General features: G+C 37.0%; 2 protein-coding genes across 3 annotated transcripts; both read right to left on the bottom strand.

Annotated features, from left to right (window-relative positions):
• Window positions 1–4,758: 4,758 nt before the first annotated feature.
• On the bottom strand, window positions 4,759–6,507 carry LOC131425393 (uncharacterized). 2 transcript variants are annotated; one of them, XM_058587261.1, is made up of 4 exons: window positions 6,141–6,507; window positions 5,918–6,077; window positions 5,008–5,858; window positions 4,759–4,947 (listed from the first exon to the last, which is right to left on the bottom strand). In XM_058587261.1, the coding sequence occupies exons 1-4, from the start codon at window positions 6,267–6,269 to the stop codon at window positions 4,786–4,788; spliced, it is 1,302 nt and encodes a 433-aa protein (XP_058443244.1). In that variant the 5' UTR covers window positions 6,270–6,507; the 3' UTR covers window positions 4,759–4,785. The 2 variants fall into 2 exon arrangements, with proteins under 2 accessions (XP_058443244.1, XP_058443254.1); XM_058587271.1 differs by having other exon boundaries at window positions 5,008–5,855.
• A 3,413-nt stretch (window positions 6,508–9,920) lies between these two features.
• Window positions 9,921–11,846, bottom strand: LOC131426014 (serine/threonine-protein kinase ULK3). Its single transcript, XM_058588409.1, has 2 exons — window positions 11,538–11,846; window positions 9,921–11,484 (listed from the first exon to the last, which is right to left on the bottom strand). Exons 1-2 carry the CDS (start codon window positions 11,625–11,627, stop codon window positions 10,099–10,101), a joined length of 1,476 nt encoding a protein of 491 aa, XP_058444392.1. The 5' UTR covers window positions 11,628–11,846; the 3' UTR covers window positions 9,921–10,098.
• Window positions 11,847–13,737: the final 1,891 nt, after the last annotated feature.

The raw sequence follows: 13,737 nt of genomic DNA, 5'->3' as shown, positions 1-13,737 counted from the left end.
AAAAATTACCTAATTTTAAGTACTTTTCACTCAATAGAGGGGTTGTGTGCAGGAAGCCAATTTTGGGTAAAATGGGTTTTACTTATTTTTGAGTAAAAGCATCAATAGTACTGATTAGGTAGAAACTACGCAAGCGATATAAAAATCAACTTGGGTAATTAGATTTCAGTTTTCGTTCGATATTTTAAAAATAAAACGCAAACAATAAAGTCAACTATGAGTACTTTATTTATTTAATATTAATCTTTTTACATATTTCAACAATGTAACTATATCATTGAACTACCAAGGCTCTTCTATTCAGCTGCTGGAACTGCGCCGTTGAGCGATCGAACGCATCTCAATATCTTCCATCGCCTAAAATGATATTGCGGTGTAATTATTATTTTAAAAAGAAATTATACAAAGCTACTCACACTGCGATTGATGACAATCATTGAATTATTCTCCCAAAACCGGCAATTTTACATAATAATTTCACTCACTTCAAATCTGACCGATAGTTTCTGCAATTCAACACACAAAATTTTTTCACCCAACAGCAACTTATTGAAGTAAACTACACTGTTGAGTGAAAACTACTCAACCGATACAGTACTTTTCACCCAACAATTAAAAACATGCTTGATTACTTCATGTTAGGTGAATTTAAGTCAACCGTTGGGTTTTTTTTGGCAGCGTGTAGATTTTACAGTAAAATAACATTTCATTACAGCGGTACCTTAAGAAACTGCACACTTAAATTGGATTGTCGATTTCAGCTGGTCAAACATCGTGAGCTAATTTTTTCAGTAAAAATACCATTTCATCACAGTGGACTTCATTCGGCATTTTTTTCAAATTTTGACGAGTTTAGAACAACCGAATTACCGAACATTCTCATTCTACTAATATATCAGCAAAAATAAACATTTGTTGTCAGCAGTACCTTGAGGTACCACTGTGATGAAATATTAATTTTACTTAAAAAATCAGTTAACGAGGGTGGAACAACTGACATCAGTAAACCAATTTAAGTGTGGTACCTTGAGGTACCGCTGTCAACAAATGTTCATTTGTGCTGATATATCAGTAGAATGAGAATATTCGCTAGTTCGACTGTTCCACACTCGTCAAAAGATAAAAAAATTGCCGAATTTAGCTTAGTTGTCTGTAGAACATAATTTTAGACGAATTTATCTTGTTTGTCGTATCAAGGAGTATTGTGCCTCGATAGATTTTACAAAACTTAAATGCCATGGCTTTAATTATTTTGCGGCCTTATCACGTACTTTTCTTTCCTGTGGTCTTCTGCAAAGCTCTAAAGGATATTGATACGGTTGGGAATGACCGACCAAATTCCAAACACTTAATTTCGTTCGGTAATTCTTGCCTCTTTTGACGAGTTTTGAACAGCCGAACTACCGAATATTTCCATTCTACTGATATATCAGCACAAATGAACATTTGTTGACAGCAGTACCTCAAGGTACCGCAGTGATAAAACGTGAATTTTACCGATAAAATCACCTACCGAGATTTGAACAGCTGAGGTCGGTAATCCAATTTAAGTGTGCAGTACCTGTGTGAAGACAGTTAAAAATATTACGTTTTCACTGGAAGCAGATAGAAAGTTTTCGTCTTCTAAGAAAACTATTTCGTTAACTATAGCCGTTAAATCATTAGGGCATATTCAGTAGTGTTCTAGTTCTAGATACATTATTTATGTCAGTCCAGCTCCACGAATATTAAATTTATGTCTAATGTGAGATCGGGATGACCACAAGTGCTTCCGGATTGTGCCATTTTGAATAGTATTGATGGTTGATGGTGATTTGATTTTTTCTATATGAGATCGGGATTACCACGAAGAAAATGTTGTGAGTTGGGATAACCACATTAATATCATTCAGGGGTTAGCCAAATTTTGTGCTAGGGCACATAACCGTTTTTATTATTTTTACGTTTCGTCTTTGACTCATCAGTGTAGAGCAGTTCAAATCGAACTGCTTTGTGCTAAATTCGACAGTTCAATTTGAACCGCTAAGCAGACGTAAAGACGTAAAGACCCCTGAATGATCAAACCTGCATCGGCCAGAAATAGTCGAAAACACGTTTTCGTTCGGCACGTCAGAAAAGACATTGCACTCCGTTGCAAAACAAAAAGTGTTCTGTAAATAGCAGAAACTTTACGTCTGCTTAGCGGTTCAAATTGAACTGTCGAGTTTAGCACTAAGCAGTTCAATTTGAACTGCTCTGCACCTTAATATCATTTTGATAAATATGAGATCTAAATGACCACAAAGAAGAAATCGCAAGTTGGGATAACCGCCCGAAAGTTCACGTTTTGTCTGTCGAAAGAGCGGAATGTATCGATTTAAACGCCACTTTGTGCTACTCGTTGAAGCTCTGGGATTTGTGTTTACACTTAACCGTTCTTGAGAGAATTCTAAACGAGCATGGGTTAGATCGGATGGTTGACCTCTGCATGCATTCGAGGTCGCGTCAAAAGGACATTAGAAAGTATTTTCTAACATGAAGGATAGAAATATTCCTCAAAATATCATAACTGACTAATTCAATAGTGAAGACCATTAAATGTGTTGTAGTGAGCTAAATACTATTTTTAGTACTTAACTTTTCCCTTAACAGAACGGTATCCCAAGTAACATTTTTAATATTAATAAAAACTTGTAGCTGTCTTCAATGCTACATGATAAATCTTGCAATAAAACTTTAAACTCCACGAGAGCCTACTGAAAACCTCTATAAGAGCATGTTTTTGCCAAGTGGACCATTCTTCATAAGGTTTATAAATCAAAATGAAGAATCAGCATAAACCTGCTTTAAAACTCCAAATTCAAGAAAATTTTGAAACCAGCTTTACGATCAACATTAAATTTATTTGGATGGAATGAATTCCGCTATGAATAAACTGACGTTTTGATAATATTTTTCTTGACTATGTGTTTGTCATGTCTGCTTTCTTTGAATGCAATCAGTAAGAATTTATTAGATTTTATTTACGAGTTTGAGGCTTTTTCCGAACGTAGAAATTTCATGCGCAGCATGAAATTCAGCATTTCGAAGTTTATTTGATGTCAATAAATGCTACGGTATAGAACATCACAATCGCGACCATGAAATTTCCTTTAATGCAAATTACACTTAACGTAAGATGCAATAAATCAAATAGGCAACAACAAATATGAACACGCACACACACAAAACTAGATTTATGAAAGAATTTAACTGACAATAATGTTTTAAAGAAAATGTTTGAAAGCAATATTAAGAGTGTTTGCATGGTTTTATCCTAGTACAAATTGTTTTATTTTTAGTTCTGTTGTTAGTGTAGGTAAAGGGTTTTATAGAAGCTTTGAAAACCATGATATTACTGGTTAAAAGAGACACTTATTATAGTTGTCATAAAACAGGTAGTGATTGAAAAATCAATTACAAAACTCCAATAAATTATAATCAAAACCATAAGGCATTCGAATTGTTACTTGGGATATTATTGAGATGAAACTTATTTTTAAGGTCATCAGCCGGACACAGCATCCAGCTACGAGGAAGAACTTCAAACCGCGGTTGATGCCCAAACGATGCGGTGGCCTAAACTATAACGAAAGTATCATAAGCATTATTATGGGTGACACATCAGAATTGTAACAATCTCAATGTGATTATCAATCAATGTTAAAAATTTTTAGACTTACTGAACATCAAATGCAATAATTTTCCGTTTTCTAGAAATATTGCAGATAAATCACACGTTATTACATCGAATAACGTATAGAGTAAATTACACCTTCATTGAATATTATATCGCAATCGCTGCACATCAATAGTAAGTAGTGATGTGCAGCAATTTGGATATAATATTACAACAATCTTGGTGTCGTACTAAAGGTTTCAACATTACACGAAAAGATGCATAATTTCCTACCAGAATCCTCTAAGTATTCAGTCAAGCTGATGTAATTTACTCAACATGTTGTTTCGATGTAATAAAGAAAATTATTGCATTTGATGTTCGGTACGTCTAAACTTTTTTCACGTCGATTGATAATCACATTGAGATCGTTAAAATTCGGGTCGCCTACAGCCACAATGAATCGTATTTATTTCATGATGCAAACAAACCAATCTCATTTACAGCGGTAAAACTAAAGGGTGATTTTTTTGCTGGTATCTTTTTGGCGATGCTGTTTTTGTCAGATCATGCGTGAATCGTTTCTTGTGTCATTGTCAAACTTGTTCAATTTGGTTTATAATTAAATCATGAACCGTCGATTGGTTTATAATTTAATTATGAATGGGCGCTGGCAAAGTTGGAGGAAGATCCACTTTTTCAACGCAAAATTGTGTTTAATGACGAAGCTTATTTCGAATTAAATGGGTACGTCAAGCAAAATTGCCGCATCTAGAGTGAAGACTAGCCAGAAGCATTGCAAGCTATCAATGCATCCCAAAAAAGTTGTAGATCATGGCATTATACGTGAAAACCGGCCGATATGTTGGAGAGCATGCCAAAATTGGAAAATTGCACATTAGCCATCTAAAGCGGAGCAGCAGTAAACATTTGCATGAAATCGTCTTCAAACATTCAATTATATTGATAGTTCTATCGATTTCTATAAAGATTCCAGCAATTTTCTCAAGTTTTTTTTTTGAAAATCGAATTCTTTGCCACTCAAAAAATCACCCTTTAGTAGTTTCGAAGAGTAGGATTCTACAGCTGAAAAAAAACGCAAATCTTTTTAATAAGACCTTCTTATATCACAATTGCGTCAAAATTTTTTAGCATAATGCTGAGAAATCTTTATCCTTAAAATAAGCGTCAATATCATCGAAATACTCGAACTTCACACATGCTTTGTCGTTCAGTTTCAGTCTCATCCGACAGTCTTTGTAGGAACGAAACAGATTGTTCCACCTGGTTCGGCAATCGCGAGGCGTCCGCTAAATAAATAAGACAAACAATGAGCAACTGGATAAGAGTACTTCAAAATATATACCCACGTTTATGTGCAGTTCAATCAGTTTATTGGAGACACACTCGAAAAGGTTAAACCCTCGGAACTTGGGCCGCAAATCGCAATGAATTTTAATTAGCAACACCGTCTGTATCCGATTCCAGGGAGGGAATATGTTTTTCCGAACTTTCAACCGACCCATTTCGAATGTTTTACCCACATCCTGACTGCTCTCTCCGCCGGCACCGGGTTGTGTATCCGCCGTGGGATTGTACTCCTCCTCTTCTTCGACCTCTTCATCGTCAGACTCGCCGTAGGTCGGTGCGAGTGGTCCTCCCGATTCGGCCTCTTCTTCCTCTTCAACTTCCTCTTCTTCAGCGGGAAAAGGTTCTTCCTCCAGCATTTTCACCTCTTTCACGACTTTCACCTCCGATTCTGGTTCTGATTTTCTTTGCACGATAGGAATTTTCTCTGTCGGTTTAAATCCCGCACCTTTGGTTAGACACGCGTGAATTCCTTTCAGTACCTTTAAAATCTCTTCAGCCAGCAGTTTCGTTCGCGCTCGCTCGTGCTCCTTCTGTCGGTAGTGTTCTTGCTTAATTTGAAGCAACATATTTTGATTCGTATAGTACAGCAACTTCTGCTCCATCAGCCGTATCTTCAAATCCTCCACCCCGTTAGTGACGGTTAGCGACGTGGTCAGCTCATCGTCTCCCAGTTGAGCATGCTGAGGCCGAAGACGTCGTTGACTCTCGGGTGATTCACAATTTTCCGTTTGCATTGAATCCATCAGTAAACCTCCATCTCGATTATCATCACCAGCATCTGCGAAAGAACTATCCTCGAAGATGTCGTCCAGGAAGATTTCCGATTTACATTTATTGCTGGCTGTTTCTACTGTTAGGAAAAGCGGATAAAATTCCTTTTCTCAAAATTAAAAAGCCTAAAGTACAAACCATCTCCAGCTCTAACCAGTTGACCATAATGCTCATGAAATGTGTCGAAATAGGGAAATCGCATTTTGGTGGTGAGCCCACCGGTTTCCATTCGTTTCACGCACGACCTGTAAGTTTTCAGCAGGTTGTTGAATCGCGTCTGACATGCCGCTGCGTTTCTCTGTGCAATGGAATCTGGACTTGTATTATCATTGATTTTTTTTTAAATTGAAATTAAACTTACCACATAATTATGTTTCTCCGCCAAGTAGCTGGAAATGTGATCGTAGATTTTATCCTGCCGCGAGCAACCGAACAGTTCGAGCCGTTTGCGGATCAGTAGATTTGTTTCCTCGATCGACCAATTGGACATTGCCCGCGGATCGAAAATTACTTCTAAAGGGATTATTCTAACGAAGAAACACACACACAGAACACAAACAACACTAATAATATATTATATGAAAAACAATTGTTATTGGTTAATCCGACTTGTTATGTTTAGATGCCGTTGAAAAAGATATTAAAATTTTGATGACTTCTGAGGTCAAGGTGATCACTAACATGTTGGTAAACAAAGATCGAATTGAATGAAGCGAAAAGTTTCGAACATGTGACCAGTGCAGCTAGTTTAGGAGGTTTTCTTCGTTAGTAGAGTGCCTATAACCAGAGTGACGACATCTCATCCGTAATGTTGGCAACAATTCAAAACATTCCATTAGCTTTACATTGAATTGACAGGTCGTTTGTTCGTTTGGAACTGGTAGCTGTCATTCCAAACGAACAGCTGTCGCCACTCTGATTATAGTCACTCTATTCGTTAGTTACATGTCGTACACCCAGAAAAAAAATTCACTAAATTTTTCTAAAGCCCACAGTTTTTCAATGGAGGGCAAATCAGACAAATTTTTCTTTTTATAAAACAATGAATCTTAAATAAAAACGAAACCTCATTTAGGCATAACCTTAGCAATTTATAAACAGTGTTGAGCCGAATTTAGCATTTTTTTTTGGGTTTTTCTCATCGTTACTCTTAAACGACGGTTTGAAAGTTTAAGCCCTCATCACCGGAACTTAAAATCGGATAAAATCACGAATACAACCCGTGAACAAATTGACAGCTCCCATACATCGAGAATATAAGTAAAAGTTTTGGTTCTCTGGTTCCACAATGGCGTCGTAAATGGAATAACATTTGGAAATAACGCATCTGTTTTTCGACAAATTTTTATATTTAAGTAAAATAAATTTTGCTAGCATTTTTTGACATTAATTAAATAATTATGATGGTAAGTTCCTATGGTTTAGTATAAGTATAATTTTTCTCTTTCATCAATAGAAGGTTTAAAAGTAGTTCATCACATTTCAATGAACAATGAACGTGAGGTAATTTATTCTACTTAATCTTGAAGAACAATACTACTAATTTGAAAACCAAGATTATATCTATGGTTCCCTTATCTTTATCCGAGTCGTTAGAAGATCATCCTATGATAACAAATACTTCTACAAATGGCTACTAATTCTTTGCGTGTTCATTGATACGAATAAATACGTTAGGTACTCTTTAGTCACACACCACATTTCAAAAAACACTTCATTTCTAACTCTATCAATTACTATTAATAGTTATCTTTTCAGAACAAAGAAAAAACGTTGGGCAGAGTGAATTAAAAGATAGAAAAATTACAAAATACGCATGTTTGTAGATTTATTACAGCTGTTATGGATGAGTTTGTTGCTATGCAGCGCTGTTAGAAAAAATCGCAATATTTTTATTTCATTCAGGAGTTCTTGCGTGAGTCACAATATGAAAATTACGCTCCTATTAAATATATTGCTGGACGCATACACAGTGACCGTAAATAACGTAATGAAGCACTGGTTTCTCTTGTAATCTTTTTGTTTCGTAATTCATTGCACCTGTATTGTTTAGGTACACTAGCGCCGTCCTGAATTCAGTGGAACACATATGAAACAGGCTCATTTCTGTCAGGTTGTGTATAGCAGCCCTTACACGTGACAATATTATTGTCAATCCAAAGTATTGTCAATACCGTCAATCCAATTGGCTTGATAACTTGAGTCCGAGTTTTTCGAAAAATTCAAGCGTTTGGCGCGTTAAATACTGCAAATGAATGTTAAAATATTGAGAGAAAAGGTCATTGCACATATTTAACAGTTTCTCTCTGGAGAGAAAGTATTGTCGGATTGATGAGCAGTTTTGATTTCTTGACAATATTTTCGTCAATCCAATAAAGTTTCCATTACACGATCAAAAGTATTGTCAATACTCCTTGTATTGACAATAATATTGTCTCGTGTAAGGGCCGCTTATGGGTTGCACGAATATGACCATTAGAGTGCCAATGTTTGGAGATTACCTCTAATTTCGTAAAGTAGTAGTGCTCAAAAGTTTGGGCACCTAAAAAAAGATCCTACAAGAAAATATTTGAGCTGAATCGGAAATGAATAATTGGTGTCGCTCGGCAACCAAAGTTTAAAAATTTCCGATTTGGAAAAATGAAATTACCGACATCAAAAAAAATTTTTTTTATGCTAAATGTCTGCATAAAAAGAGATCTAGTGTCACCCAGTCATTTACGAAAAAACCTCAAAATAAAAGTTTTTACACTAATCGTTCTGTTATTTCGGATTTGAGGTACACTGTCAAGGTAAAGAAAGCTCACAGGAAAACACTGTCACTGTGATAGTGTACACGCAGAGAAATGAAGCTTGTTTACAATAACAAATCATCATGATATATGGTAATTTCAAGTTAGAATATGATTGTTTCAAATCAATATCTCCTTTAAACATCAATTTCATATTCTGAGTATTTCACAGACCGTAAAAAAAATTACAGCCTGATAATGATCGTTACTGTGTGGAATTTCTCAAGAGAGAATCGCAAGTTGACCATTATCGCAGAAATGATGATTCTCATACTAGGTTGCAATATTTCAAAACTCTTGTGTGGAGCATTAACATACATTTTCATAAACACAATTTATACAAAGGTAATATTCACATAGTTAGAATAAGCGGCAATAGTAAAATGATTCTATCGCAATTATTAACTGTTGGTAATAGAATCGGATCGAGAATAAGCGACCGTTTGTTGCTTCAGAGAGAATCCCGACACCAGTGAGACCTTTGATTCTCAGACAGGTCATCGAGGGAATTTCGCTCTCGCACTGGTGTCTATTCTATGTTAAATGAACCATGCCGGTTTTTTGATGCTGCGATGATATCCGTCTTTCTTTGATGGCACTGATTGAATCGTGTGAAGAGTTGCTAGTGGGCGTTCTGTGATACGATAAAAGCCATCCTTGGTTGTAAGAACTTTTTTTTTGCTCACTTAACTAAGCCCCGGTGGAATTTTCCTGGTACTTTGCAGCAGAGATTGTGATACACATAGATTTTTGCGTCGGATACCGATTTTTATAAAAACGATCCGGCAACGCTGGTTCGACGGTTCGTTTAATTTTTTTTTGAATCCTCTTTGCGTGAATCTTATTATAATATCAGGAACTCTAATACAGCCCTGGTCCGTTTCGAAATCGAATTAACGTCAACTTGGAATCAAAACAAAACCCAAAATATTTCCAACATTTTTTTGGTTTCGTTTCAATTCGTGTTTTGTAACAGTTTTATATACGACTTGTTTTAATCACATATTTTCTTCAACTAAAGTAGTCAATTGCATAAGCTACCATATGTCTAAGTTCAAGATGTTTGTAAACAAATACATGGTGACTTTGGTGATGATTCCGTCTCTAATCGGAATTCATTGGAGCTGGTATCAGTTGCAACAAAACGAAGCTTTGGTGCCGGCACATCAGCGACGGGATTTGGATATACTAGAAGTGAGAAGCCATCGTTGGCGATTGAATTATATCAATTTGATTATTTCGTTTCCATTTCCAGGCTGTCAAAACGGTATTCAAAAAAATAGCTGGAACTGTAAGTGATGGCGATTCTTCCGGTGCTCCGTCGAATAAAAAATAAATGTTCGACATACTTATAAATATTGTAAATAAAGTAGTTTATTAGATAATAACGCATATCTTACTTCTACGAGAAATCGATATTTAATACAGTACTGCAAAGCTGTCACGCCGAGAATGAATGAATTTACGCAGTAATGTGGATGCATTTTCATAGCAATTAAGCAGTCTATTAAGTGTCACAGGGTCCCATCACTGCACACAGCAATTGTAACCAACGGCACTGCCGTTTTCCATTTCGTCAAGGATTTGAGCCGATCGAACCGTTTTAATATGTTCCGCTTCCTCCATCCAGCGTTTGATTTGCTGATGAAGAAGTTCTCGACGTTTGGAACTCCGGGGTTCCGCTGTTAATAAAGGCATCAAGGCTCCCAGTACGGTTTTGTACGATTCCAGCGCCACATCGAGCCGGTTTTCCAAGGCGTAAAGTTCGGCCTGACGACCAATCTCAAGGGCGGATTTAAGTTCTGGACTAGAACCGGCCAATGTGTATAGCTCTTTGTAAAGGTCTGACGGTTCCAGGGCACGTTGAATCATCTCCGAGCGAGATGAAGTTTTTCGTGACTCCACGGGTCTCGAGGTCGACGCAATTTGCGTTGGGACCGGTTCCTCTTCCGCACGAAAGGAATGTTTGATTTCCTCAGCTCGATTCAGATAGGATTGCACCCGCTTCCGAAGGATTTGCTTCTTGGTTGGACTGGTTTCGGCTTGAATAATCGGAACAAAATATTGCAATCCGCGACAGTACTGCCGATATGCCGCGTCGTAGTTTTGTTCCTGATCTAGATCGATGGCTTGGTTGATCAGTGCAATGGCCTTCTCCAAATTGTCCTCCGACGGTGCATGATCCAAATCGATGAAGGCATGTTTGAAAAAATCATCAAACGATATTCGATCGTTTGGCGATCGCTGAAGTAGCCGACATAGAAGGTCTTCGCATTCGGCAGAAATATACTGGGTTTTAGGGATCTCTATTCGCCGGTTGTTACGAATCTTTTCCAACAGCTCTTGCAGAGACTGTGAACTGTAGGGAGCCTTTCCGAAAAGGCACTCGTACAGAATAATCCCAATGCTCCACAAATCTGCCGTTGCATCATAGCAGTGTTTCAACAGGATTTCCGGTGCCATATAGAGTGGTGATCCTTTAATCGAAGTGTTCTCCTGACCCAATTTCAAATGTTGAGCAAACCCGAAATCCGCAACTTTCAATGAAATCCCGCCACCGCTGCTGGCACCCATACCCCTCATCAGCAGCAGATTCTGTGGCTTCAAATCAAAGTGACTCACATCGTTCTCCCGCATATATTTCAGTGCCTGCGCTAACTGTCTAAGGAAAATTCGACAAGTATTTTCATTCAGCTTACGCTTCTGACGAATATACTCGGACAAACTGCCTCCGCTGCAGAATTCCATTACGATGTAGATAAAACGATCATCCCACAGGAAATCTTTCATTTCCACGATGTGCGGATGTTTCAGCTTTTTCAACAGACTAATCTCCGTTATGATGTTGTCGACGGCCGATTTCGACAGTGATATCTTTTCCACACATTTAATTGCGAGAATTTCCTTAGTCGCCTGAGACCGGAAACGATGAATTACACATTGTTGATACTATCGTGATTGATTACCTTTTTCATGGCTCGAAATACGGTGGCGTAGGTTCCACTTCCGATTCGTTCCAGCATTTGGTATTCGTTGATATCCGGTTTCGAAGCCATTTTCGCTGATCAGGTAAAATGTCGGAATGCTTCGAGATCGCTATCGGTTTTTTACCGTTTGAGAAACATTTGCGCTGATCGTATTCGGCAGGCTCACATTCCAACAAGAGAAAATTTAATTTATTCTGTCTCCATCTTGTCATTGAATGTTTTATATGATATTAGCATTTTTGTTTTGGTCACATTTTCTTTGTTGCTATCGTATTTTTCGCTTGCACGATTAAAATAGAGTACCCGCTATTGGGTTATATCGAATAACACATTTGTTGACAAAATAAAAACAGGGTGAAGTCTGGTCGACGACACGACCTGACACTCGTCTATTAAAACTGTATCGAAAATTTAACTACCCCTCAGTAACTCGTAATGTCAAAACGAAATCGCTTGGAAAAATATTCAAACTGGCAACATAAGTTGATATTTTATTGATTTTGAATAACAGTTACCATAACCTTGGTTACTGTATATTGAAGACTTATGAAATGTAAACAAATGAAACTGCAAAACGGGCAACAAACTGCAACTTATGAAATGCAAACAAATGAATCTGCATCGGTTCAAGTGGAAGATCCGTTTTATGCAGTTACTGTTAGAGCAGTGGATCAATTAGTCGGTCTTGGTGTAGTAATTTTAGCCACATTTGTGGTTTAAATTAGCCTATGGGTAGGACTACGAAGTACTACTGTATTTGAAAAGAATACACGGATTCGGCATTCAAAATAATTATGCCATGCTACTAACAATAAATAATGATACCTGTAATAAAATCTACTTGAAGAAAACGGACATACCAAAAACTAAACTGATCTTGAAATGATCGAATGTTTTGCAGAAGCTTGGACTCACTAGGGAAAATCTTTTTGTTTATATTCGTCATTTTGTTGTCATTCTCCTCAGATAGTTTAATGTACGTAATAGTATGAAATAAAATTAGTGAATGATTTTTAAGCGAATCCTTCAATTCTCATTTATTCATTGTATTGGCAAAATTTTATCAGACAAATGAACTTTGGCAAATGTTTTTCTAGGGAATATGGCCCTTTTCTAGCCCTTGTAGGCCGTACATGTCCAACTCTAAGATCATTTCCGAATACGATGAGCTGCAAAGAGTAAAATCTGTGTTAGCTGAATGAAAATGATGTAATATCAAAATACTTTTTGGAACGTAATCATGGTATGTTTATATACCACAACATACCTATATTGAAAGCTCACAAATAAAATTTCAAGCACTCACTTTTATTACAGCTTGGCTGTAACATTTGCACGTTCTACTTTCTTAAGTTACTCTTATAAAGTGGTAATGAGGGACCAAAAGTTAAATAATTTTAACTGTTCCTCAACTTAGTTTTGTTTATTTATTCGAGGTTCCTAGCAGGCCCGTACCCAGGATTTCGTTTCGGGAGGGGCCCAAAGATAAAAAAAAATGTTACTGAAGATTGCTTATGTACCTAATTCTCGGTGAGTCTTTTACGGGTGTTTTTAACATACACAACACACCTTTCCATTGCAACTGTTATTGTGTTACATTTCTTCACGTTTACTGTGTTGTTATTTCTGCAACACATGCCTTAGATCTTCGAAATAATTATATATCTGTTTTTGATTTCGGGAGGGGCCCGGGCCCCTCGGGCCCCCCCTCTGGGTACGTGACTGGTTCCTAGGTAACTAGTTCGTAGCAACTTAAACAGTGTTGCTCGAGAAGAATATTTTTATCATTATCAAGGGGTCGCTATATTTGTGGTAACTGGTGGCAAATCGCTAACAGACAAGTTTTATTTCGATTTTTCTTCGGAGTGCCTGGTCGTGTCGTCGGTCTGGTCGTTCAGTTTGTCAACACAGGCCGACAAGTTATTTTTTATTTAAATAAATTATTTCAATTCACTTACTGGTAAGTTTAACGTGGTCGATTTTACATGATGAAAAATTCTTCAAACGCTGGATCTTGTTGATATCGTCTTCGCACATCTTCGAAAGGTTCTGACGGATTCTCGAAAAATATCTTTCTTTTTTATGGTATCATCATGACCAAGTTTTGTCTGTTTACTTAGTAGCATACATACGTACTTAAATATTTTTCCTCATAGACACACTAAAACGCTGGTTATTT

The sequence above is a fragment of the Malaya genurostris genome, chromosome 1 (genome assembly GCF_030247185.1).
Source record: "Malaya genurostris strain Urasoe2022 chromosome 1, Malgen_1.1, whole genome shotgun sequence".
NCBI lineage: Eukaryota > Metazoa > Arthropoda > Insecta > Diptera > Culicidae > Malaya > Malaya genurostris.
The sequence above is the reverse complement of the archived record's forward strand: the minus strand, read 5'-3'. Positions and strand labels throughout refer to the sequence as shown.